Source organism: Fukomys damarensis, unplaced genomic scaffold (assembly GCF_012274545.1).
Source record: "Fukomys damarensis isolate Sample0158 unplaced genomic scaffold, DMR_v1.0_HiC HiC_scaffold_17, whole genome shotgun sequence".
NCBI classification, from domain to species: domain Eukaryota; kingdom Metazoa; phylum Chordata; class Mammalia; order Rodentia; family Bathyergidae; genus Fukomys; species Fukomys damarensis.
This window is the reverse complement of record NW_022900929.1, coordinates 67678970-67705607: the sequence shown is the minus strand read 5'-3', so window position 1 is coordinate 67705607 and position 26638 is coordinate 67678970. Positions and strand designations below refer to the sequence as shown.

General features: G+C 35.2%; 1 protein-coding gene across 3 annotated transcripts in view; it reads left to right on the top strand.

Annotated features, from left to right (window-relative positions):
- Mdga2 (MAM domain containing glycosylphosphatidylinositol anchor 2) overlaps positions 1 to 26638 on the top strand; it is a 736020-nt gene that overhangs the window by 693314 nt on the left and 16068 nt on the right. For all 3 annotated transcript variants that reach the window (XR_781932.3, XM_010632607.3, XM_010632608.3), the window contains 4 exons: positions 1671 to 1826; positions 2267 to 2425; positions 14762 to 14892; positions 26087 to 26192. Coding sequence is in view for 2 of the 3 variants with exons in the window: in XM_010632607.3 (XP_010630909.1) it covers positions 1671 to 1826; positions 2267 to 2425; positions 14762 to 14892; positions 26087 to 26192 (552 nt within the window). In the remaining variant the exon portion in view is untranslated. The remainder of the gene's footprint in view (positions 1 to 1670; positions 1827 to 2266; positions 2426 to 14761; positions 14893 to 26086; positions 26193 to 26638) is intronic.

Here is a 26638-nt window from a genome sequence, read left to right as displayed (position 1 = left end):
CTGAGTTTTTATTTTTCTTTATCATAATAAGAAGGATTTGTGAAATAAAACACTAGATAATAATACTTCTTATTTCCATGTAGCCCCTAAAATGGCTAAAATTATCTTGTGGATAGAGGGCTATTAAAAATCAAGACCCACTCATTCTCAGTTCATTTTTTAAAAAATTCCTGAAGCTTGTTACTTTCACAATGTTAAGAGATCTTTCAATATTTAATGCTATTAAACTTTTGATAATTTATACCACTCAGTGAATTTTCATTATCTGTCCAATACTCTTTATTCCAATGCACTTTTATTAGTAAACATCTTTGCATATATTTATAATTATCCCATTTAAAGGTGACACAAAAATTCTAAAATTATTATGGTCTCGATTTTTTGCCATTTTTGTGAGGCGACTTTCTAAAAAAGTGTCCCCAGCAATAATCATCTTTTTCTTTTAAATACATTGTTCTTGGAGGTAATGAGCTATTAATATTGCTTATGTATCCCTGTCTAATTTGAATTATAACAATTATGATATTGTAAACAACTTGTTAAATATAAAATAACCTAAATTATAAGCTGTTTTCCTTACATTGAATTATTTATACCTTTCATAGCTTATATTTTTGTTTAATTTTATTAGGAGAGATTTATATATTCAGGTTTTAAAAGTTCACATTATTTTATTTATTTTTGAAGACAAGATTTTCTTTTCCATTTTTTAAACAGGTCTACATTAAGTTAGTCAAAAGAAATGGTTAAATGGCTTTATAAAGATCCATTGTACATAATTTTAAATAACAGGAAAAGTTAATTTTGGCAGTAGACCTACAAATTTAAACTATTTTTACTTTTCTCAGTCTATTAACAATGTACTTATGTAACAATGTAATTATGCTTGCAGTAGATCTTTTGAATTTCTTCATTTAGACCTCTTGCAAGCAAGGTACATCCAATAGGAAAGCCTTTGAAACCTAGAAATGCTGCTGATTGCCTTGTATCAGGAAAAGTTGAGCAAGTCTCTTTTTCAACTTGTGTTGGGTCTGAACTCAGCATTATGTTAGGCATCTAGGAAATCCCAGTTCTTCCTCAGGATCTTTGTAAAGTCTTTTTATTACTTCATGTCCAGTGAACTTCAAACCTCTGGTAAACCTACATTTAAATGAAGTGTGAAGATTTCAAAATAATTTGTTATAAGTCTGTCCTAAGCACACTTCCATTTGTGCAAATGTAAGCATCTTCAGACATGACATAAAAGTTTTTAAATTCAAGCTCTTTAAAATGCCATCAAGCAAATGAATAAAGCTCACTTTCTGATTGACAATTTTGATTCTTCCTATATTTATAAAAAGAAAGTTAGGAAAATTCTCCAGTCATAAGTCAAACATGTATTATTTAATTTTAATTATTTAGATATTTCTGGGGAAAATGGTTTGGCTCTTCATTTTATCATAAAATTGAATCATATAATATTGATTTCCATGTAAGAATTATCTTTTTCACTAAGTTACAATAATTTTCTGTTCAGTCATAATCTTGTGTGGTCACTATCAAGGTTCTGATGACATTATCTTGATGTGACATTATTAGTGCTGTATAATTTTTGAATTTTCCCCAATAAAATATTGCCAAGATTGCATTAATTTAATGAATATTGACTATCAATTAAAATCTGTTAACAGGAGAATTTCACTGTGGATTTGAAGATGGTAACATTTGTTTGTTCACCCAAGATGATACAGATAATTTTGACTGGACAAAACAAAGTACTGCAACAAGAAATACGAAATACACACCTAACACAGGACCTAACGCAGATCATAGTGGCTCCAAAGAAGGTATGAGGGTATGCACTGTTATGATCATAGCAGTCAGAGACTTTATAAATGCCATTAACGTGAAATACAGAAGAGTATGTAGCTCCCTATTTGAATATTATGGAATAATATGTACAATATCAAAAATTTGCATATTTCTAAAATTTCAAGGCAGTCCTTTTTTCACAAAATTCACTGACCTATACAGATGAGTCCATGCTATTTTGATAATTCAAGTCTAAAATGCCAGTTTCTCTCATCTTTGTATATTTTGCCTTTAATCAGCTAGATCATTTATTCTATTGAAGCCACTACTAGTTGTGTTTATGTGTGAGATTTTGTAAATGAAAGTAAACCCTGATAGCGATTTTTACTTTGTGTGAGAACTCAAAAACTTCTCAATGGTTTCGAATCGTGCTACGATGGAATATATTTAAACATCTTCTTTCCCCTGTTTTAAGGTTTCTATATGTACATCGAAACATCTCGACCCAGACTGGAAGGTGAAAAGGCTAGACTTCTCAGCCCTGTCTTCAGCGTAGCTCCCAAAAACCCGTATGGATCGACAAACACTCCGTACTGTTTCAGCTTCTTTTACCACATGTATGGACAACACATAGGTGAGATGCCATGAAGTGCTGTTCTCGTAGATCATAAGAAGAACCGTTTTTAGCATATAGCACAAAAGCAGTTTTGGTCGGAGAATGCTATAATTGCCCTTTTACATGACTTACCAGCAACTGCAAAATGAGATACTGAGAATTAGCTCCTATCGCGTAATTTCTGAAAAATCAGATTTTAACTTGAAAATTGAGAGTATCATTTCCATCCTCTGGAATCCTACTTCAGGAAGACCATCAATGAGTTAAAGATTTTGTAAGATCTTGTGGAATTGACCCTGCATAATTTGAGCTGTGTCTTTCCAAAGAGCTTTGAATTGATAGTGACTTAATGCACACTAATGATGATGAATGGGAATTTAACACTTACGGTGTAAGAAAGCTCTCAGAGAGCTTGAAAGTGGTAAGGAAGGCTAAGATGAGGAGATGCACAACTGTGCTGTGTTGTCTTCCACTTCAGAACGAGACTGGCCTAGCAAACTTGGTAGGGGGAAGATGGTATGGACCTCCAAGTCTTATGTGCCATGCTGAACTCCATAGAACTGGACACCAAATATTTTTAAAAGTAATCATCTGGTACATGTGAGTTTGATATACAGATGTTAGAGATGTATGCCCTGAATTGACATGAACCTACTTAGTCTTTATTTATCCAAGGAAGTACACACGTTTATAGTATTTGCATTAGAAAAGACTTCCACAGTCAATTATTAATTATGGGATTCTGCTCCAGACCATACCGGGAAATGGCATATATTATTATATAAGAGGCATGCTCTGTACCTTTTATATCAGAAGACAAAAATGTGGCTGGTGGAGCCTGTCTAGGCCCCACTGAGTGCGGACAAGGAGCTGTGGATCTGAATCTAGGTGTGCGATAGGGCAGTGCTTCCCTGCTTCAAGGCAGAGGCAATCATTTCTCCTGCGTAGGAAGTGGGCTGTGTTTTCAATACGTTGAGGTTGGTGCAGGGAGGGTTAGGGCACTTATAATAAATTAGTTTTGTTTTGTTTTGTTTTGTTTTGTTTTTGTGAGACAGGGTCTCACTATATAGTTGAGACTGACCTGGAACTCACTATGTAGCCCAGGCTGGTCTCAAACTCACAGCAATCCACCTGCCTCAGCCTCCGGAGCGCTAGGATTAAAGGCATGCGCCACCACGCCCGGCTTACTTATAATGAATTAGTAAAATGAGGAAAGTTAAAATGACACCAGTGTCTTGATATAAACTAACTACAACATAATAATATAAATATATGTGTTGACGCAAACTGATAAAAACAGACACATGAGCTCCTACGCTATTTAAGCTAAATCATCCTCTTATTGAATTGGTAAAAATGAGCAGCACTGTTCATTTTAACTATGGCAAAAACTGAACCTCAGGCAGTTAGTTAGGACAGACATGGTGGCACATACCTGTCAGTCCAGTGCATGGGAGGCTGAGGTAGAAGGATCACTGTGGCTCTAAGGCCAGCCTGGGCTATGGAGCAAGTTCACAGCCAGCCTGGATTACATAGTGAAACCCTGGTTCAAAATACCAGGTTGTGGGGAATGACTTTCTACAAATTGCCATGGTAGGATTCAAGCTCACGGCACTATTAAGCAGTTTTATTCTTCAAAGTCGATCAATAAATGACAGGCCTAGAAAGACAGCTTTTTTAAAGTGAAAGATATTCTCCACCGGAAGTCAGCAGACCCTGCTGGAGGTTGGATATTGCACTGTTACTATACACTTAGGATGCCTGGCTCTTAGTTTCCTCTTCTGCAAAACAGAAGCTGTAATTCCAGTTTCAGAAAGCTTATGGGATGAGAGATTGTTTTTGGCTTATGGTTTTGGGGCATTTCAGTCCATCATTGGCTGGGTGCAAGAGAGATAGGGCATAGTGGAAAGCCATGGACAAGGAAAACTGCTCATCCCATGACACACAAGAAGTAGAGAGAGAAGGGAGGTTCTGGGCAGGGAGACAGACACTTCCTAGCCTTTACCAGGACCCACCTCCTAACAGCAAGTCTGCTATAGTGCCACCAGGATGATCAAATGTCCTTCCAAAGCCCCACCTCTGAAAGCTTGAGACTTGGGTGAGTGGGGGAGGGGTATTCTAACTATAACATATGCCGGATCTGAGGTTATCTCAAATTTCAAAGAGCAGTAATATTTCACGATTACAGAATATTCAGCATGAACCAGGGCACTTCTTAGATTACTTCTCCAAATTGTCACAATAAACATCTGTGAAATAAATATCTCATGAAAGTAGTTATCCTATTTCAGAGATGAAGACACTTGACATACAATGAATTTTGATTACAATGCCCATCATAGAACTGATAAGTAGTGAAGCTGTAATACCGACCTGCTCAGCTCTGCCCAGAGTCTTCCTGTTTCATCGCTCTACAGAAAACTTACTGGAACATCACCATAGCTTAGCTAAGTATGTGTCTCTTTTGTAGTAGAGTGTGTTTGTACAGATTTTTGTGAAGACTAAAAGTATTTGTTTAGGAAAATAAATAGGTAGGAGGGAGTAAAATATTTTGGAAAGAGTAGACTGGAAAAGCACTTACAAAGCTCTGATAGTAGTAGTGGTTTCGTGAGGGCACAAACTGGGAAAGGAAGTCAACTCTGCACACAACTGTTAGACCATCTAATTTGTTATCAGATAACTGTTTTGTTGCTAAAGGCAGAATTGGCACAATTCTAATTCTTTGTACTTGATTATTTGTATTTAACTCATCCTCTATTTTGAAAATATTTTGTGGAACTTATCTTTTTCCACTTTACCTTAGAACAAGTATGGTTTCATTGACTTTTAAATTAATAACTCCAAGACCAATATTTGCTTTACTGTAAGCTATAAAATGTCTTTATATAGAAGACTGGATCTTTTAGGGATTTCTTTCAAAAGATATTTGTGGTGAGTCTCAAGATAATCTTAATATACTTTAACTTCATAATTATTGTTCATTATTTTAAATACACATCCATTTGATTTTTGGTGGGTTTTATTCTGATTATTTCAGGGTGGACTTCAGGAGAGAAGTTCTTTACTTCTTTCATAATTTTGAGCCCTTATGTGCTATTTTTCATCTTCATTAGATCCTCAAAGGATCTAGGTTGAGTGGCAGGTCTATCACTTGGATTCTTCTCAGCTCTAGACAAGCACACTGTTTACGGATAACTAGGCAACTATGCCTGTTCCAGACGCAGAGAAATCAATTAGGAATTGAGAAACAGGCAGACGTCATTTTATTCCACTGCATTTTCTTTTACTTCCCAGATTCTATGTTTTTTACAGATTAAAGTTTTCAGACAATCTTGTTTGTTTTCCATGGTGGGGATCGAACTTGGGACCGTATGCTTGCAAGGCAGGTGTGGTGCCACTGAGCTACATCCCCGGCCCTTCTGACAGTCCTGTATCTAGCAAGTTTATCAGTGTCATTTTCTAACAATGTATTCATTTTGCACATTTGTGCCATATTTTAGTAATTTCCCTACCATTTGGGACTTTTGCTCAATTATTGCATCTTTCTTGTGATCAGTGGTCTCTGATGTAGTGATTGTAATTTGTTTGGAGTACCACACATCACCCCTAGCATAAGGTTGCCAACGTAGTTGACCTCGGTGCTCACTACCGGAAGTGCCCCCATATCTCTTCCTGCTGTTGGGCCTGACAATTCCCTGACACACAACAGTACTGAGTAAAATTAATGATGGAACAATCACAGCTTCAGTGTTCAAGAAAAGAGGCACATGTCCCTTACACTCAATAAAAATCTAGAAATGGTCAAGCTTGGGAAGAAGGCATATCAAAAGATAAGTGTATTGCACCCAACAGCCAAGTTGTGAGTGTCAGGGAAAAGATCTTGAAAGAAGTTACAAGTGTGGCTCCCATGAACATACAAATATGAAAATTAAACAGTGTTACTGCTGATATGGAAAAACTTTTAGTGATGTGGATAGATCAGGCCAGCCACAGTCTTCCTCTTAACCCAAGCCTAATTCAGAGCAAGGCCCTATCTTTATTTCTGTGCAGACCAAGAAAGGTGAGGAAGCTGCAGAAGAAATTCAGAATTAGCAGAGGCGGCCTTATGAGGTCTAAGGAAGAAAGAAGCTGTCTCCATAATATAACATTGTGTGAAACAGCAAGTGTAGGTAGAGAAACCATATCAAGTCATTTGGAAGGTCTAAGATGGTTGATGAAGTGGCTGTAGGAGTGTCAAAGTAGAAAAAAAAAACTGGATTATATTGGAATAAAAAGGCATAGGGTATTTATAGCTAAACGGTAGAAGTCAGTGCTTGGCTCCAAAGCTTCATCAAAGAACAGACTAACAGTTTGTTAAGTACTAGTGTATACTGCAGAGGGGGACTTTTGATTTCTGAAAATCCTAGGGCCCTTACAAATTCCATAAAATGTACTCTACCTGGGCTCTGGAAATGGAAATGGAAAGACTAGATCAGTGGTGGTGAACCTATGACACACATACAGAATCAGGCTGTTTGTATTATTGAAAGCTCTATAAGGTTCACCATCAGTGTCTTAGATAGCAGTGTGATTATGTTACATGTTTTACTGCATCTTTTAAGCACAACATGGAGATCTATACACAGAAAAAAAGGATTCCTTTGAAAATATTACAACTTATTGACAATATAGCTGATTGCCCAAGAGCCCCAACAGAGATGGACTGTGACAAATGCTGTTTTTGTGTCTGCTGACACCACATCCATTCTGAATCCCATGGGTAAAGGAGTAATTTTGACTTCTAGGAATTATTATTTTAGAAATGTATTTTGTAACACTATAGTTGTCATTCACAGTGACTTCTCAGCGGACCTGTGCAAAATAAATGAAAAACTTCCTGGAAAGGCTTTATCATTCTACGTACTTTTAAGAACATTTGATTCATGGGAAGAGGTCAAACTATTGACATTAAAATGAGTCTGAAAGACACTGATTCCAACCTTCATGGGTGAGTCAGAGGGGTTCAAGACTTTAGTGGAGGAAGTTCCTGCACCTGTTGTGGGACTAACACGAGAAATGGAATTAGAAATGGAGCTCCAAGATGTGACCGAGCTGCTGTGATCTCACAATAAAACGTTAACTGCTGAAATGTTGCTTCCTATGGATGAGCAGAGCAATTTCTGGAGATAGAATATATTTCTGGTGTCAAGGCTCTGAATATTATTGAAATGACTGTAAAGGGACCTATGATATTATGAAAACTTAGTTGACTAAACCGTGGCATGTTTTGAGAAGATCGACTTCACTTTTCAAGGAAGTTTCCCCATGGACAGAATGCTACCAAATAGCCTTGCTCGCTACCAAGAAATCCTTTGTGAAAAGAAGAGTCAGTCAAGGTGGTAAATCTCATCATTGTCTTCTTTTAAGAAACCTCCAAAGTCACCTCAGCCTTCAGAAATCACCATCTTGATTTGGTCACAGCTATAAAAAGTGAGGCCAAACATCCACCTGCTTATGATGACCTGCTGAAGGCTCAGAAGGCTGTTTGCATTTTTAGCAATAACGTACTTTTAATTAAGGTATGAATGTTGTTTTTAGGCACAGTTCTGTTGCACACTTAATAGACTACAATACAATGTAAACATAATTTTATATACACTGGCAAAAAAAATTCTGTGTGACTTTCTGTACTGCAATATTTACTCTATTTTGCAATAGTGTAGAACTGAACCTAAAACATCTCCAAGCTGTGCCTCCAAGCTGTCCTTCATTAGAATATGTGTATAATTACACCTTACTTCTTTGCATATATTATTCTCAGAGCCTCATGAATCTCTAAACCTGGGGGTATTTATAGCCACGGGATTTATAAAGTGCATTCTCAGTTTTATTTATTCTTTCAGAAATCCAGATCCAAAATGATTTTTTTTTTGGATTTCTAATAACCACATTTCATTTATTACTTCTTGGGTAACTGTAAATCTTGAGGTTTTTACTATGACCCTAGAGGACAGCATGTCTGAGAAGAACCATTATTGTCTAATAATACAAAAATAAGTAATATGTTATTAGGAGAGACTCTTCTTTGAAACTAAGCCAGATGTGCAATACTACTTTCCTGTTGCCACCTAACAAATTTCTCCAAATAACCGTGGCTTGAAACAACAAGCAGCTATCAGCTCACAATTTCTGGGAGTCAGCCATATGGGTGTGGCTTACCCAAGTCCCAGAAGATCCTCGGCTCTCATGAGGCTGCCATCAAGCTGCTAGGCAAGAGCCTCAGCCTAATTTGAAGATACAGCTCGGGGAGGATTTGCTTCCAAGAATACTCACTTGCTTTTGCAGACACCACTTTCTCACAGGAACTGGACTACAGATACTTATTTCTTGCTGGCATCAGGTTGGAATGCTTCTTCTGTTCCTCACCATGCGGATCTCGCTGCAGAGGCATCTCATGATGAAGGAAGCATCCCCGAGAGCGAGAGAGCGAGTGAACGCCATAGAATTGGTACAAGCTTCTCTCTTGAATAGACATTTTGCAATTTTGCTTTATGCACATTATTAAACCTGAGTTTATCATTCTAGCCCATACTCAAAGGGACAGAAATTCGCAGAACATTAATGTCAGGAGTTTTAGAAGCAATTTACATATTGGCAGGGTTTTTTTGTGAAGCATTTTATAAAAATTGAAGAAAAATTCCCAATGAAAGTTATGCCATGTTGATTTATATGTAAATAAGACACCTGGCCTTTGATGGTAATCTATAGCCAGAATCCTGTAGCTATGGAAGGGCATTTCACTTGTTGATGAGTCAGCTGAATTTTTAACTTCTTGCAAAGCAACTGAATCTCTTATAAGGTCACTACCCATTCTAAAAGGTTATTAAAAGCCTGTAAATATATATACATCACTTATTTCTAAAAAGTATGTAAGACACAAGCCTCATGTATCAGAAAATTGAAGATAAAAATGCAGATGGCATTTTATGAATGCTTTCATTGAACTTGATAAGTATGGTTCAATAAAGTTATGTTCCTAGAAAAATAATATCACTGAGAGGGAAGGAAATGAAGTTTGATAATGGCATCTGCTGTTCATGATTTTCATGACCATCAGGGTGAAGGAAAGCAGATAAAATAGATGTGGAGTGGGAGAAGGGCCTATTTTATGAGGAAAAGAGTTAACCAGAGGGGTACGTTTATTGATACAAACTTAGAGGAAAGAACATTTCATGAAGACGTGGAGGTTCAATGCACTGGTAAAGAGATTAACTTTGAAGAGAAGTGCTGATATTACTTGCAGTAAGGTAAGAAAAAGAATTAAGTAGAGCATGTCTCCTGATACATTCCTAGATGTCAGAACAGCGAGTAGGCACGGAAGTCTCTCTTATCGCTGGGAAATAATATCACAGTGCGTGTTAAAAGCTCCGGGAGAGTAGCAAGTGGAAACACAAACTGCTTGGCGCTGCAGAGACAGTGGAGCAGGTTGGGGATGAGGACCTTGGCTCTCGGAGCTCTGAAGTGTGTTTTAGGATTTAATGTTCCAATTGAGTCCCCATCATTTCTTGCATAGATTACGGAAGTAGCCTGCTAACTCATTTCCTTGCAGTCGCGTTAGTGCGCATTTCTCGAGTAAAGATCATTCTAATACCAGTAACATATGGCCTCGAGAATGTAGCCCCCTCTGGCTTCTCCTAGAAATAACACTACAGTCCTTTTGAGTCATACTTGAAGTTGTTCAATCTAGTGCTCTTGAACCCTGGGCCTCTTCAGATGCTGTATTCTTTGGCCTGCTGAACTGTGTGTTTGGTGGGAGCAAAAACAATGTTTCTTCCCTTGGCTTGGTGCCTTGCATATATTTATTTGAGCAGTCAGTAGTTATTTGTTTAAAATGCATACATTTTTTTAAATTAAGTGACAGAATATGTACTTTTCCTTTTTAATCATCTAGGTAATTCATATTTTTCTGAGATATAACTAAGGGACGTATTCTGAGATTGTTGCAGTCCTCCTTGTTGTTTTTGTTCTCATAACTTCTGATGCAAATATATGTGTTTTTCACACCAAACCCTGCTACAGTGTAATCTCCTTGAGAGTAGTAACTGCGATTTATTTATATTTGAGTGTCAAGAGCAAAAAAAGGTGCAATAGTTTTTTAAAAGGGACACTAGATACTTTTGCTTCTGTATGTCCTGAAAGAGTAACGAAGTAAGGGAATTAAAAGTATAAAATTTAGATAGGAAATGGAAGATAGTTCCATGAAGATTCAATGGTTTGTAAAAATAAGAATAGTTTTTGAATCAATTCAATTTGCATCTTCATGCTCTATCAATAAAAGCAAAAAGTTTATAAAAATGCCACATATTTCTCAGCAAATAAGTCAAAGAGAAATGTGTGGTATAAAAATGACCCTTTAGGATGTAATGGATAGTAACTTTTCTTAGTGCTTTTAGAGAAATATTTAACTTGTTCCAATAAAAGGTTAACATACCGATAATCACAATGCCTAACAAATGATGTTTTGAGCTGAAGAACCGTGGTCAGGATGTACACGCCCATCGTGATCCAATTTAATGTGAAAACGGAATGTAAGGAACCTGTAGTTACCTTCTTATTGAACTCAACTGATAAGATATCTGGTTATAATTGAGCAGGAGTTGGATTAATTAAGGAGGAAATGCAAGACAACAATGGGAGACTGTGAGAAATAGAAGCCAATGTATAAGGATGTAGAACACTGACAGGAACAAAGAGTTAAAAGGTCTGTGTGAGGCAGCTGTCACACGGCAGCAAAATGCAAAGCCCAACGAAGGTGCTGCTTTAGGAAAATCAACTGTTGGACGGTAATGCACAAATTTCACTGGTTACCAGAAATCATGGCAATGACTGCAAAAAATGAAGTGACGTTTTAAAAGACATTATTGCAAATTTTTTGTTGAAAAAAATAATATCAGTGGGTGCAGCTGTTTCTATTCAGGCAGAAAATAATGATTTTATAATTTCCCACTTTGTATATGAAACAAATAATGCTAACAATTACCTATCAATATACATAGATCTTGCTTGGAGCTGGGTAATTTTGGCAACTTCCTCATCTTTCCTAAATCGTGAAAGGCAAGTTAATGAGTCTGTATCAGCGATTATAACAAAAACACAATTTATATTCAGATGATCTCCAAACTATAGAATAAACCAAATAAAAAATTAATTCATGTGACCCGGACAATTCTGTATTTCTGTTGAAAATATGTACACACATTTTGGTATATATACTTAAATTATGTATCTAAAATATACACAATTCATATTAGAATAAAGTAATTGAAAGCAAAATTATGAGGACTTAATAATAGGTTAAAATGAGGTAATAATAATGATGTTTATATGAATTATATTTTACACAATTTATAGACAATGTTAAAAATTAGAATCACATTATTGCATAATGCTATTAATAACCCCCAAATGTGATCATTACTCATTATATGAAGGAATGCTTAGGTTATTTAGCTTTTTGACAACTATATTTAAGCATAAGAGAAGAGCAACATCTTGTCCAGCTCCAACACTAGACACCTGGAGAGCAGTGATCAAAAGATGATTAGGCTCCCCCGCCCCCAAAAAAAGGAAACCACAGTTTTTCTTGGCTGCTTCCAACTTTTACCTTAGAGCTGAATAGCATTAGAAAACACTCAGGGATGATTAAGTTCGCATACTTAGGTAGCCAGTGCCTAGTAAAGCATAAACATCGTGTCTCTGTGGGTTTAAAATTACTTTTAAAGGGTATTAACACATCCATCATATTCACTTTGGAATTTTTCTACTATAATATCCAGATAATGTGCTGAATCAGCTTTGCTGACTCAAACTTTTATCGAATATCTTTATTTTGTTTCACAAGTTCTAATTTTATTGACCAAGATGACCTAACTTTAAATGTCTTTTGACACAGAATTATATTCTGTAAACGTGAGAAGAAGAAACACTGGGGAAAATGTTTCACAGATATTTGCCTATTAATGTAGCTTTTATCCTCACTTCAAAAATATACCAGTGATTCTTTAGACTTAGGCCAAATATTTTTCATAGAATATATTTTCAAGGAATGCAGATTTAAATTATTTGTTTGATTTTATATTACATATGTATAAAAAGTCAAGTAAGAAATTTAAACATGGTCATAGGCAAAGTATATATGCTAACAGAAAAAAACCTGTTTAATATCTACTGACCTAATACCAAATACTTATTTATATAAGTCAAATATATTAATATATTTCAGTAAAGCATAGTTTTATTTCTTTAAGTAAAATTTGAAAAAATGTGTAGCATGTTATTTTTTCCATTAAGTTTATTGGTACATTTAAAGCAAACAATACAGTTACATTCATCATTGAGATCTTATACCTTTTTATGATATATCTTGGTTCTTACTTTGCCCTCATACTCCCTTCACCCCTCCAACCAGTATGTTATTTTGTTAGTGAATTACAACTTTATCATTTAAGAGGTCTAAAATTATTATCACTGTATTAATGTTTAAGTAACATATGCATGTGCAGATTTGATGATAGCATCAGTTTTCTAGTTCAATCAAAATAATAGATCATGTTATGCAAGAAAAATAAAAATTCCATATAAAGTGGTACAAAAGAAACCACAAGAGTGGTTTGGCATAAACATGCCAGAATTATTTTCTATTACTTAAAAAAGAGTTAAGGGGATGGATGGAGAGAGAGAGGGAGGGGGGGAAGATCAATGATGATTCCAGAAAATCAAAACATATCACAATAATTGTAATATTAAACATCTCATCTATTGAAATATTGATTTCCTAGTGATTAAGTTGTAAAATTGAAACACTGAGTTCAAATTCTGCCTCTGTTGTAACGTAGGTCACACTACTTAACCCTTCTACATTTTGCCATGGAAAATGTGGAAATATAATAATAATAAATATAAGAATGTTCAGAAATTAATTTACTACATGCAATAAGTGATCTTCATGCACTGAATTAATTTTTTATCTTCACTACTATTATTTGAAATACATTACATGAAAACATTCATAGAGATGCAACAAATGCTTTATGTGCAAATAATTTTTCGGATGAAAAATGAGACTTGGATAAAAATTACAACCCACTTTTTTTTTTTTTTTTTTTTTTTTGGTACCAGGGATTGAACTGCCTTGCATTTGCAAGGCAGGCGGTGGCACCACTGAGCCTATTCCCCAGCCCAACAACCTACCTTTTTAATGATTGCTCTGACTTATGACCACTCAAACTTATGACCCATCTTTTTGGGGCTCAGTTCTGTGCATCTTGTTGATAGGGACTCGGCACAGTGCTGTAATTTTTGCTGGTTGTTCTGCACTGTACAGTGCTGTAGTTTTATATTCTGTTATACAATACAATACCGAGAGTAAGAGTTATGCAAATAAGAGCAAAGTGATTAAGCTGGGCTTTCCTATGCCATGCCCTTGTTCTGAACATTGTAATGTGCATTCTACATCCAGTTTCTCTCTTAGTGACTGATTCAGTTCACAGACTAGTCACAGGACGGGAACTTGGTTGCCTCTGTAATCTACCACCACCGCCAACAACAACAACAAAAACGGCACTCAGGGATAAATTTGGGCAAAACAATTGGGATCAAATTCTGACCGAGCCAGTTAGCACATGACCACATGCTACTGTTATTTTCCATTGTTGCTATAGCAAATGAGTGCATAGTGTGTGTCTTAAAACTGCAAAAAATATATTCTCCCATAACAGTAGAAATAAATTCGAAGTAAGAATCATGACAATCAAGACTTGTCATGTAGAGGTACAAGATCCCAACAATGAATGTAACTGTACTGTATCCCTAAGATGTACCAATAAGCTCAATTAAAGCTGAAAAAAAAAGAATCATGAGGCTGAAATCAAGACAGGGTTATTTCCTTCTGAAGGCTCTAGGGGAAAATCCACTTCTTAGGGCTGCCTGGATTCCTTTGACTTGTGGACACTGGTTCTAGCCTCAAAAGCAGGTTACTTCTTCCCCGACACAGCTTTCCCTCCTATATGAAGTCTTTCCTTCATCTATTTTATCTGTATGATTGCACTTAGAACTCAATCACAAAAGAAGGGTCATTCCATCTCAAAGTCCTTGATTGCCCCTGAAAATTCCTTTTTACAACATAAGGTGACACAGGTTCTGAGAACTACTACGTGTGTATCATTGGATCGTGTTGTGAAAAAGCATGATAGGAGAAAAGATGAGCCCTAGAATACTCTGCAACATTTTATTTTAAAATGTCTGAAGTGTTTCTTGTCAGGGAGAAACAGAAATGGAGAAAAATACACAAAATAAAGATTTCGTTGTTATTTTTAGGTGTTTTAAATGTATATCTGCGTTTAAAAGGGCAAACAACAATAGAGAATCCACTGTGGTCTTCAAGTGGGAATAAAGGACAACGATGGCATGAGGCTCACGTCAATATATATCCCATTACTTCATTTCAGGTAAGAAAAGAGGTCACTTCTGCTCAGAGATTGCTGGGTGTGAGCATGCATTAAAGGTGAATCGTAAGCAAGCAGTAAAATATGAGTGCTAAAGACTTCTATGATGTGAATATCATGCAAATCACTTGGTTGACTTTCTCTGTAGTTCCGAAATCTCTCTTACAAAGAGAAATGCCCATTTCCATTATTAATTAACATCTGCCAAGAAGTACTTTTGTATATTATCTCAAAGTTCAGTTAATTTTCCTGGAGGAACTCTAACTCATTTATATAAAATCACATGCATATATTTTAGTCCCTGAAGAAAAATTATGTAGATTTTTATAATAATGGAACTGGGTAATCCATTCTCAATTTATCTATTTGAATTGTACTTTACAGAACTTTATATATTTTACTTTTAACAAAACATGTCTTTTTGAGCTAATGATATTTCATTCATTTATTACTTCGATGGGCAAGTGAAATATCTTTAAACAAGTAATTTTGTTTCATAGAAGGAGCTAAGGCTTAGTTTGTATATGAGAGTTAGCCATAAAGATCTCATAGAAGTTTTGATAAATATAACTGTGTCCATCATAGATAAAGACAGTAGGCCACAAAACTATTTCAGTGGAGTTAATAATACAATTTTAGTGATTTTGAAATTATATAAACATATGCACATGTTATATATGTGTGTATCTGTATATTCATGTATAGATACTCAACACATATAAATACTATTAATTTCTCTGAAACGTAGTGAAAGAGCTATTAAACTTAATATCTGTGTGTGTGTTACATAGTTCTCTTCCCTATTTTGTAGTATTCAATTCCATTTTATGCACTAAATTATAGCATTATAGTGCTGAATGGTTTTTCTACTAGTGATTCAATGGATGCATTTCATGGCCCAGGTCGTAAGTGTATAGAAAATCAGTGACTGCTCCAGGTATGCCCAATTTTTAATAGGAGGGTTGTCCTGTGATACAACCTGTTAAGTTGTAATTGCTTTGGAGATTGAACTTCTAAGTCTAATCAAGATAATAAAGTGCACACACTCCTTCTCAGTAATAAAAAATAAGGGAACAAGACTAGCTACTTATCTACAAATACATAATAGCAGCTCAAATCATATGACTCTAGGAAGACAACCAATCATTTTGTTTCCGTGAGGAACAACACCACTGGAAATTGAATCTGTGGCAACACACCATTAAACTAAAATAAACCGAGAAGGCAGAACTTCAAATTATTACTGATAAATGTATGCTTGATATTAAAGTACACGTACCTGTGTTGGCATGAAAGAACCTACCTGTCTAAAATGTTGATAGTCTATTTATACTTTTGCATCCTGCCTGACACCCTCTCCAAATCAAAAATTTTAAATCAATTACACATACAAGAATTTAAGAGAGAAATATTAATGGTCCCTTTCAGATAATCCTTGGTTGACATTTACATCGGTTAAATAAACATGCATTCAGGGCTTCAGGACAATCATTTACTCCAACAGGCAAAATTTAAGAATGTTTTCTGAGCTCCTACTATATGCCAAGCATGTTAGTAGACATCAGGAGTTAAAAAAAAAAAATGATCGTTTACTTAGATTGGCAGAAATACACATCTAAAAATAGAAGTTACATACTGTGATCATTGTAGTAATAGAAATATTACTATAAACACATCTAATAAGCAAAGAGAATAGGGAGGAGAGGCCCCAAAAGATTATTGAAGAGGGTGAAACTGAGGAGAGAACTTACAAAGCAGAGAGAGGGTTGGCATTAACCTTCCAGGGCAGTGCTGAGTAAAGAAAGGCATCAAAGGCTATAAACCACAGAATTCGCCAGAGACACAGAAAGTTGTTTATCTGGAGTGCTACAAATAAATCAAAGACAGGTGAGAGATATGTTTAAGAAACTAAGGAATCTGGGCAATGTGGAGTCATTAAGATGTTTTACTCAAGGGATGACATGGCGTTTACATCATTCAATTTGTTGCATGAAACAACTGTTCAAGGAGGGAAAGCGGGAAAGTGAGGTGAGCAGATTCAGTCAAGGTACCTTTATAAAATCCTTATAAAAGATATTGAAAGGAGGAACTAGAGAGCCGGTATATAGACAAGGGGACGATTCCAAGAGATATGTAAAAAGTACAAGAACTATTTTTTTTGGTTTTTTGGGGGTTTTTTTTGGTAAGGAAATTTGGAGGTGGACGTGAATGTCTCTAAGAATTTTCCAAGGAGAAAGTAGTGCTTCTGCAATACATTTACCTTCAGTAACACAAGAGGAAAAGAGCTGAGACTCAGGGACTAATATGGCCACCTGTATTTTGGACATGTTATTATAAAATGTCTGTGAAACGTTTTAAAGACATGCAAGAGATTATTGTATGTATTCCCCTGAAGTCTTGTGGAAATACATTTTTGAGAGTCATCAGATTATATGTGTTACGTAAAACTGTAAGAATGGTTGATGTCAGCAGGGCGTGGAGTTGCATGCTTAAGCTCTTAAACTCCCAGCACACTAGAGGCTGAGACAAGAGGATTTCAAGTTCCAGCCCATCTGGTACAACTCACCAACTTAGGGACATTCCATTTCAGAATAAAAAATAAATATAACTGGGAATGTAGCAGTGAGAAGGCCCTGGGATCAATCCCCAGAATGGCAAAGTAAATTCTATACAATAATACTTCGATTCACGAACATGGAACTAATTAAGTTCATGATCCAAGGTACCACTGTACATTAAAAAATGGTATTAACAAGGCAAAATATATGTATGAAAAATTGAATAAAAGAGAGGCCTATGCGGAACCCTAAGCAATCCCTGACGTAAACTGTGAAACAGGAGTCTAATCCTAAGTATATTTTTACTTTATATTTTTATTTTTGTGTTACTAGGAATTAAACAGAGAGCACCATGCTTGTAAGTGCTTGCAAACACTCTATTGCTGAGCTACTGCCCCAGCCCTGGAGTAGTACATTTGAGAGTTTAAAAAAAAAAAATCTAGATATCCATGAAATTTAAAGATAATGGATCTCAAATTGCAGAGTAGATCAGATCCAATAACGAGTGTGCAGGTCGTAATTGATAAACTTAAGATGGCTTCAGCTGTATCAGTTTATGCTACAGATAATCCAAGTGGACACTAAGTGTCCACCATTGAGAAAGTTGTACAAGAAAAGTCCACATCTTAACTGAACTCACTTCACTGATCATAACTAACAGAATTATCTACAAGCAGATATCAAATTATTGCATGATTTACTCAAGTGACGATTCTTCTGTTATATTTCCACACCAGCATATTTAAAGATTTTTATAATTTTGTTTTAAATTATGTTTGCAAGGGAATCAGGTGAATTATCCCAGGTACATCAGGGAGAATACCACAGGAGATGGCTCCTGAATATACTGAAGAGGGTTTCACAAAGGAAAGAAACAAAGAGTGTCAGTTCCAAGAATGATGAGTTATTGTTTATGATCTGTAATCTTAGGACATAGCATCTGGCTCCTGGAATTATTGGTTAAAAAGAGGAGGTTCAAGAAGGGATGGATCTTTCATTACCAGGAAGCGGTCAATGTATTTCAGAGCAGAAAGATTTTACAGTTTATGACAAGTAATGCTTTCTGTAACCTGAGAGATTTACATACTAAATTCATAAAAAGACAGGTATCGGAAGTCTCAAATGAATTAAACTTGATCCACAGTGGCCCCAACCTTAAAGAACATGTCTGTCTTCACATTCTAGTCTGGAAATCCATGCTTTTTTGTTTTTTGTTTTTTTATAGCTGCTTCTCAAGGTAGTTACCATTTCTGGTGCTCTATGCCTTTGCAGATGAAAAGTCCATATTTTGTTTGGTATTAATTTTATTTGCATTAAAGGACTATCTTTAACACTTATGGAAGTGTGGATCCGTGAAAGATGAAGTCTTTTCAGTTTTTGTATTTAGAAAACTTCTGTTTTGCCTTCACTTTTTGAAAAAAAAAATGCTCTCAGTATAGCATTCTAGCCTCGTTTTTCAGACTTTTAAAGATATTATTCCATTTTTCTTATTTGTATTGTTTCCAAGTGTAAATATGTGGATGCACTTGTATTTTTATTCTGTATATTATGTCATTTTTGTCTCTAGTTGCTTTGAAGCTTTTCACTTTATTCCTGCTTTAGATAGATTATGATATTTTTTCATTTTTTATGTGTTTGAGGTTCATTGAACTTCTTGGGTCTCTGGGTTTCTAGTTTTAATAAAATTTGACAATTTTGTGCCTAACGTTTCTTGAAATACCTTGCTTCCTCTCCTCTCCTTTGAAGACTTTAGTTGCATGTATACAAAGATCCTTGAAGGTGTTATACATTTCATTGATTTTTTTTTCTATTTTTATTCTGTTCCATTTATCTTTAGGTTTAAGTAGTTTCCAGGCTGTCTTTATACTAATTACTTTTTCTGTACCATCAAATTTGTCTTTAATTCTATTCAGTGTATTTTTTGCTTTAGCCATCATTCTCATCTCTACAAATTCAATTGAGTGTACGCAAAATTTCTCATGTGAAAAAAATCTAATCTCAGTTAATGTTTTAAGCATATGAAATCCAGTTATAATTTCTGTTTGATATCATTATCTAGTAATGCTAACATCTGTATCAGCTCTTGTTGGGTTTCCATGATTAATTATTCTTCTCTGTATGTATTATTATTCCTTTTGGCAAATCTGGTAATTTGTTTGGTTTGCACACATTGTAAATTCCCTTTGATAGGTGCTACACATCTTTGTGTTTTTGTGAATATTCTGAAATATTTTGTGCAGACGTTGGTAAGTTACACTTGGAAATGTCTGATCATTTTAAGTTTTGCTTCTAAGCTTTGTTAGGTGAGTCTATAATAAGGGCTCTCTCCCCACACCCTTCTGTAATTCTTTCTTCTCTAGTGTCTATGTTGACGATTGCATTCCACTTGCATTCTCAGCTTTGCCTCCTCTACTCACATTTTCTACCAGTTTTTATGTTGATTCCATCGACTTCTACCAAGTTGAAGGCATATATCTGACCTTTTAGAATTTCAAATAGGGTATAGTGAGTTGGAACTTCGGTTTCACCAGTGCTTATTTTGTTTGTGTTGTATGCCTATAAATTAATTTTTTTCAGCTTTAATTGAGTTTATTAGTACATTTTAGGGATACAGTACGGTTACATTCATTGTTGGGATCTTGTACCTTTACATGACAGGTCTTGGTTCTCATTTTTTCCCTTTGTCCCTGCCCTCCCTTCACCTCTTCCTCCCCTCCCCCTTTACAAACACTTTATTTCCATCTTTTCATTATCTCACATTTTTTTCTTTTCCGTTATTACCCTTCCCCTACCCATCCCACCTTCCCTACACTTTTAGCCCCTTTCTTCCCATTTCACAATGTCAGTAATCTTATTAGGATCTTTATTATTAAACCTATTAATTAATTTGATCTATATGCCATTTGAAAAATAACCACTTGGGCTGGGGATTTAGCTCAGTGTTTCTGGTGCCTGCCTTGCAAATGCAAGGGCCCAAGTTTGATCCCTGGTACCAAAAAAATTTTAAAAAATAAAAAATAACCACTTACAAAGTCCTTCGTTTGACTAGGCTCAGTTTGCCTAAGTAAAAGTAAAATTATTGTGTAGGGCAAACAAAAGTTTTATTCTACTGAAATTTCTTTGGGAGGTTTTTCTAGAATTAATTTTGCATTGTCAGTACTTGTGATGGATGTATTTTTGCGGTGTTTGGAAGTATTATGACAAACTTTTTCAAAAAGCAGTTACAAACTGGGCATGGTGGTACACACGTTTAATCCCAGCACTCGGGAGGCTGAGACAGGAGGATTGCTGAGACCAGCCTGGGCTACATAGTGAGTTCCAGGTCAGTCTCAACTACATAGTGAGACCCTGTCTCAAAAAGAAAACAAAAACAACAACAACAACAACAACAACAACAAAAAGCAGTTACAATAGGATTAGCATTATAATGTTATTTATATGTTTATGCCCTGTACCTAGGAAAATAGCTAACCATCCTCTTTAATGTTTTACTCCTTCTGAGATATATTCCAAATATTTTCCAGTGATAAAGTATAATGAGACATTATAATACAAAAAATATCATTTATAATTTTTCTATTTGGGTGAAAGGGATTCTTGGAGTTCTTTTATACCCTCGCTTAAAGATCTGGAAATAAGTTTTCAGAACAAGACACAAATAGTTGGCATTAAATAGCGACTAGAAAAAATAAAGTTTTCATTACATCATGGCTTTATGTTCTAACTAAAAATGATAATAGTCTAGAAAATATGGCAATCATTGTGAGACATTACATGCTCATGTAGTTACCTATGTGACATTCTAACCTGGATTCTAGGGCAATCATATGACTCCAGAATTATCCATTGAAAACATTTTCCATCTGCACCTCGCAATGTAGTGTATTTCTTTATTTTCTTTGCCAAAAGTCAAAATCTCATTCATTATTTCAGATTAGAAGCTTCAACAAACAGTTGGCTTTTATCCAGCAAATTAAACTGGCAGTCTTGTAAAGTCAGACTCACTGTTAATATTTGAGGCAGTATTCCCAAGGAAATCTATTGTATTGTCCCTTAGAATCTCTTTTATAATGGCTGAGGATAATTCAGTGTTTGGCCGATCCAATAATAAAATAAAGGTAACATTATTAATGCGAACACCTCTTTTCACATTTATTCCTATCTTGTTTTTCAAAGTGATCTGCATACTGAATTCTTAAACTGCATTCTTATGCTGTTGCATTTTGCCCAGCAGTTTATCCCTTGTCAGTAAGCAAAAACGTCGTGAACATTTGCAGAAAGCACCGTTGATGCTGAAGTAGATCATAAGAGGGCACTGTATTCTTTGAGTTTCTAAACTACTTTTGCTTACTGTCACTGCATGTAGAGTTTCTTCTCTTGCTGAGAAATTACATTTGAATACAAGTTTTAATAGCGTCATCTATCCATGTCTTTGTATGGACATTATATGGTTTAATGATAATGTTTACAAGAAACTTTTAATAGTAATTAATTGAAATAATTTCGTGGGGCATAATTTTTGTTTTGTTTTGTTTTTTGAGACAGGGTCTCACTACGTAGTTGAAACTGACCTGGAACTCACTATGTAGCCCAGGCTGGTCTCAACTCACAGCAATCCTCCTGCTTCAGCCTCCCAGGTGCTAGGATTATAAGTGTTCGCCACCGTGCCTGGCTGATGTGGCATAATTTTAATACAGGAGTCCATATAATTTTAATCTCTATTTGAATTTATACACCAAGAGTTCATTTTCTTATTATGAAGTATTTCTTGCATATTGTTTGCCGAATTACATGCACATTCTGTGAAAACATTTACATCTTAAACTTGTCACTTAAATTAATGAAAGCCATTTTAAATAATATCAATGTGATCATGTGGGGAAAGAATTTGCATAATTTCTTCATCTTTTAGGAAAAATAAACTTCAACATCTTCTTCCTAGGTATCAGGTAATTCCTTTTTCAAGTCAATTTAACCAAACACATTTCAAAAGTACAGCAGAGGAGAGAAACATAGTTTTAGCCATGTAATGCATAGCAGGCGGAATCACGGTGAAACTTCCTAAAAATGATATAATTTAACTGTTTAAATGAGAGCTTTTCTCAAAGTGAACATGATTCAGATTTTTTCACTGAATACGGATCACATCTTTCATGTTGAAATACATCATGCTTTAATGCACTGTTGCAGCTTTTCATATTTTTGAGAAATATTTGTCAGCAAAGATTTAGTTTTATAAAGATGTGCAGAAGTTTGGCTAAGGCACATTCTCTACATTCAATATCTAAACACTTCACTTCTGTAATTTGCCTCACAATGTCAATCAGTGTCCCTCGGTCTTAGTTCGGAAGTCATTTATGAGTCTGTTGTAAACGGCACACCCAAGTGGACACACAGCAGATAAGTAACATGCACGCTGAGCGCTGAATTGCCACAGAAAATCCATGCCCCGATCTGCTCCCTCTTCTCTCACCGGGACCACAGAACTGGCTGCTCTTTACAGCTTCCTGCTTCAGGACTTAGGTCTTTAGCACGAGCAGAGATTCCCCCTTTGTGATTTTGACCCAGCTGCATGGGGAGCCTGGAAGAAATAAAGAAAAAGGTCATTAACAGAAATGCAGACTTTAAAGATTGTGACAGAAGTTTTAAAGTGCTTTGAGCAATAGCGAGAGCATTCTAATTAAAACATGGCTTACGGGACGAAACAGCTGTGAAAAGTTCAGGAATGATTTTATAAAATTTAGTTTTGATCTTTTTTCCACCATTTTATAGTGTCTCCCGCCTGCGGGTAACTAGGGCTCACTATGCTAGACATAATTCTGTACTTTAAATAAGAATTCAACTGCATAACTTCATCTTCATATAGGTAAGGTAAATCCTACTGTCAATCCTCTTTGCGTCTCCAGCGTCTTTGCCAGTGAAAACATTCTGGCTTCAGCTTTAAGTGTGTAAATTTCAAGTGGTTGAAAGCACAGGTGATTTAACTTATTCTGCTAGACCCTTCACCTTACCTCACCCCCCAGCCCCAAAATGCAGCATATGAGAATTTGATCCTCTTATCTCTCCCTTGGATACATTACCAATCCTGTACCACACTCCATGAGCAACGTTTCTGTTCTTTCCCTTCCCACCTCCCACTACCTCCTTTTAAATTTAAATTCTGGCTAATTGGGGAGGTTTAAGCATCACTCTACCAAAATTTCATTCTCATCTCTCCTTCACTCCAAAATTAAAAAGACTGGCAGGCAGAACTCTACATTCCAATCCATCCACTCATTTAAAATGCCTCCAAATAGTGAGAGACTTACACCTGGGATAAACCAAGTTTACTCAGTAACAAGGTATTAGTCTTGCAGCAAAAGGGGAAAACATTTGATTTTATGGAACAGGCGTATACAGGACGAGTCTTAGGGGTCTAGGTTTCTTTCTTCTTATTGAGTTTATTGGTACATTTTAGGTATACCGAATAGTTTCTCTGGTGTGAAAAACTATAATAGTACATAAGATCCTAATAGGTTCTAGGTTTCTTTGCAAGGTAATGTTTCATTCGTGTTAGCACCTTCAGAAGACAGCGGTCAGCAGCATCTCATAGGTGAAGCAAAGATGTGGGTAGTAAAACTGTTGGTTTACCGTAATATTGATTCGTATCAGGTAAGGGCCCTATATTTAAAAAGCAAAGTGCACCTAAAAAGACTGAAAAATTGTTTCTAAAGGCCATTTCCTAATATCTCCCCAGATTCCACCCTAGATCCAAAGCATATAGTTATTTCCAGGCACCAAAATAGTCCTCCATTGTCACTCTGCCCAAGGGCTAGGAATTCATGAACTACCAGCTTGATTCTCCATATTAAAACTCTGGCGGGTCATTGTATTTCGTCCTTGTGGGGAAAGATATTTGAGGTTTTTTTTCAAGAAGGTGGTTTTGGACAATCTTATTAACGTGTTTATTTCAATAAAGGACTATATACAGGAAAATCTATAAAAATTGTATTTATTAATAAAAACTGCTCAAAATGTCTTCTTCTATCAAATTGTGAAAATTAAGTCTTCTGTACTACATCTAAACTGAGGACAGGGACTCGGGCGAAAATTGCAAACAAATGCCTTTTGCTTACTAGTTGGAGACTTTCATTGATAAAATGATTGCACATCAAAGAAAAATGGATGGTTTGGTTTAGTTTTAGTTTTGTTTCAAAACTAAATTAAGCCCTCTGAAGGTCACTTCAAATGTGCCTTTAAGGAGCTACAAAAACAAAACTCTTGGTGCTGATAAAAATAAGCACACACATTTATTGTAATGAAATAAATCCAGAAATGTTATTCACATGTCAATTTGATGTTTGAAAGAGTTCTTATTGATATTTTTTTTTGGAAAGGCCAAAAAGATATTTTGTTTAAAACATCCTAATATAAAAGACTAAATTAATAGATCACCTTTTAATATTAAAAGTATTATTTTTCATGTTTTATTAATGCATATCAATTTTACAAAATATTGGATTTCTATGTGCTATTTTGGTATATGCATATCATACGTTTTTATTATATCCATTTTCCCTATTAGGGAGACTATAGGGAAAATTCTAAAAGAATCTTACTTCCTTAAAAATTCAATTTTAAAAGGTTTCCAATTATGCTTATCATTATATGCAGGATTTAGTAATAAAGGCAGTTAGAGTCAATTCATTTATTCTTTAAATACTCAGACTTTAAACTTCTGTGCTTGTAGATACTGGAAATTCAAAGACTATGCCATAGACTTTCAAAATAAACTGAGAAATATATTCAAGTTTTAAAAATAGAACAGAAAAGTAAAATCATATGGGAAAATGATAAGGTCAACATAGGGAACATGAGGAATCTTTTCAATCTCTTTGCAAAAGATCAAAGTACTTCTGAAAGTACAAACCTTTGTTCTAGATTTTAATAGGCATAATAGTGTGGTAAAGAACCCAGTACTGATCCAAGACTTAAAATGGCTCAGGAAAACTAGTATTATGAGAAATGTTTGGAGAGAATTTGAGGCAATATATTTCAAAGAGAGTACTCCTCTAGTAAAACTTTTCATTACTCCTGAAAACTGAAAGTGAGAGGATTTGCAGTTGTTTTATCATATTAATCATTTACATTTAGTTTTGCGAAATTTAGTGAAACCAATGCAGATTTTGATGTGAAAGACTAATGTCATACATTGATACAATTATTGGCTTTGTTTAACAAGGTGAGTTTTTTTTTGTTTTATTCATTAAGCTTATTGGTACATTTCAGGCACACAATATGATGACATTCATCACTGGGAATTTGTTCCTTTACATAATATATCATCTCTGTTCTTGTATTTCTCCCCTTTCCCTTGCCCTTCCACCAAGCCCCCTCCCTATTTACAAAAACTTTCTTTCCATTTTTCCTTTTCTCATATTTATTTCTTTCCCTTCTTTCCTTCCCCCTACACCTCCCACTTCCCAGTGTAATAGATAATGTGAAATAGGAAGTGCATTTTTTGTAACTCTTTGAAAACTATTCAAGAATAAAAAATATCCTAGATTAGTGACAAGTTTGTTTTTCTCCTAAATTTCTTAGTAGAAATTGATCTGCGCATCAAAGCCTCCCATTAAGGTTTGTTTCATTCATATTTGTAGCTCATTTTTGAAGGTATTCGGGGTCCTGGAATAGAAGGTGATATTGCCATTGATGATGTGTCCATTGCAGAAGGGGAATGTGCAAAACAAGACCTAACTACTAAGAGTAAGTGTCTTTTCTTGTGCTTGGCTTAATATGATTGGTTTAACTGCTATTAAAGTAATGTTTTAATTAGAATAAACACATTTATTTTTGTTTGTTTATTTAGACATTTTTTTCTACTTAAGATCCAAAAGTGTTGAAGTTATTTTTAATTCAAAGCATTATGTTGTATTGTGGCCATATTTGGACTCACATAACATAAAACTATCCTTTAGTTTAAATCCTTGTGAAGTAAATATACTTAATTTAGAATAAAAATTAGTGTTTCAATTTCAAGAATTTTTAAAGCTTTCACAAAAATATTTGACAAATCTGAATACTAATTTTCATGTACAGTTTTTGTTCCCCAGAGAATTAAAGAATATATTTCCTAGATCTAATTTTTGCCAGCAATTTTGATAGATCAATAGATTGTAAAAAAAATCCTTTGTGTGTGTGTGTGTATGTAT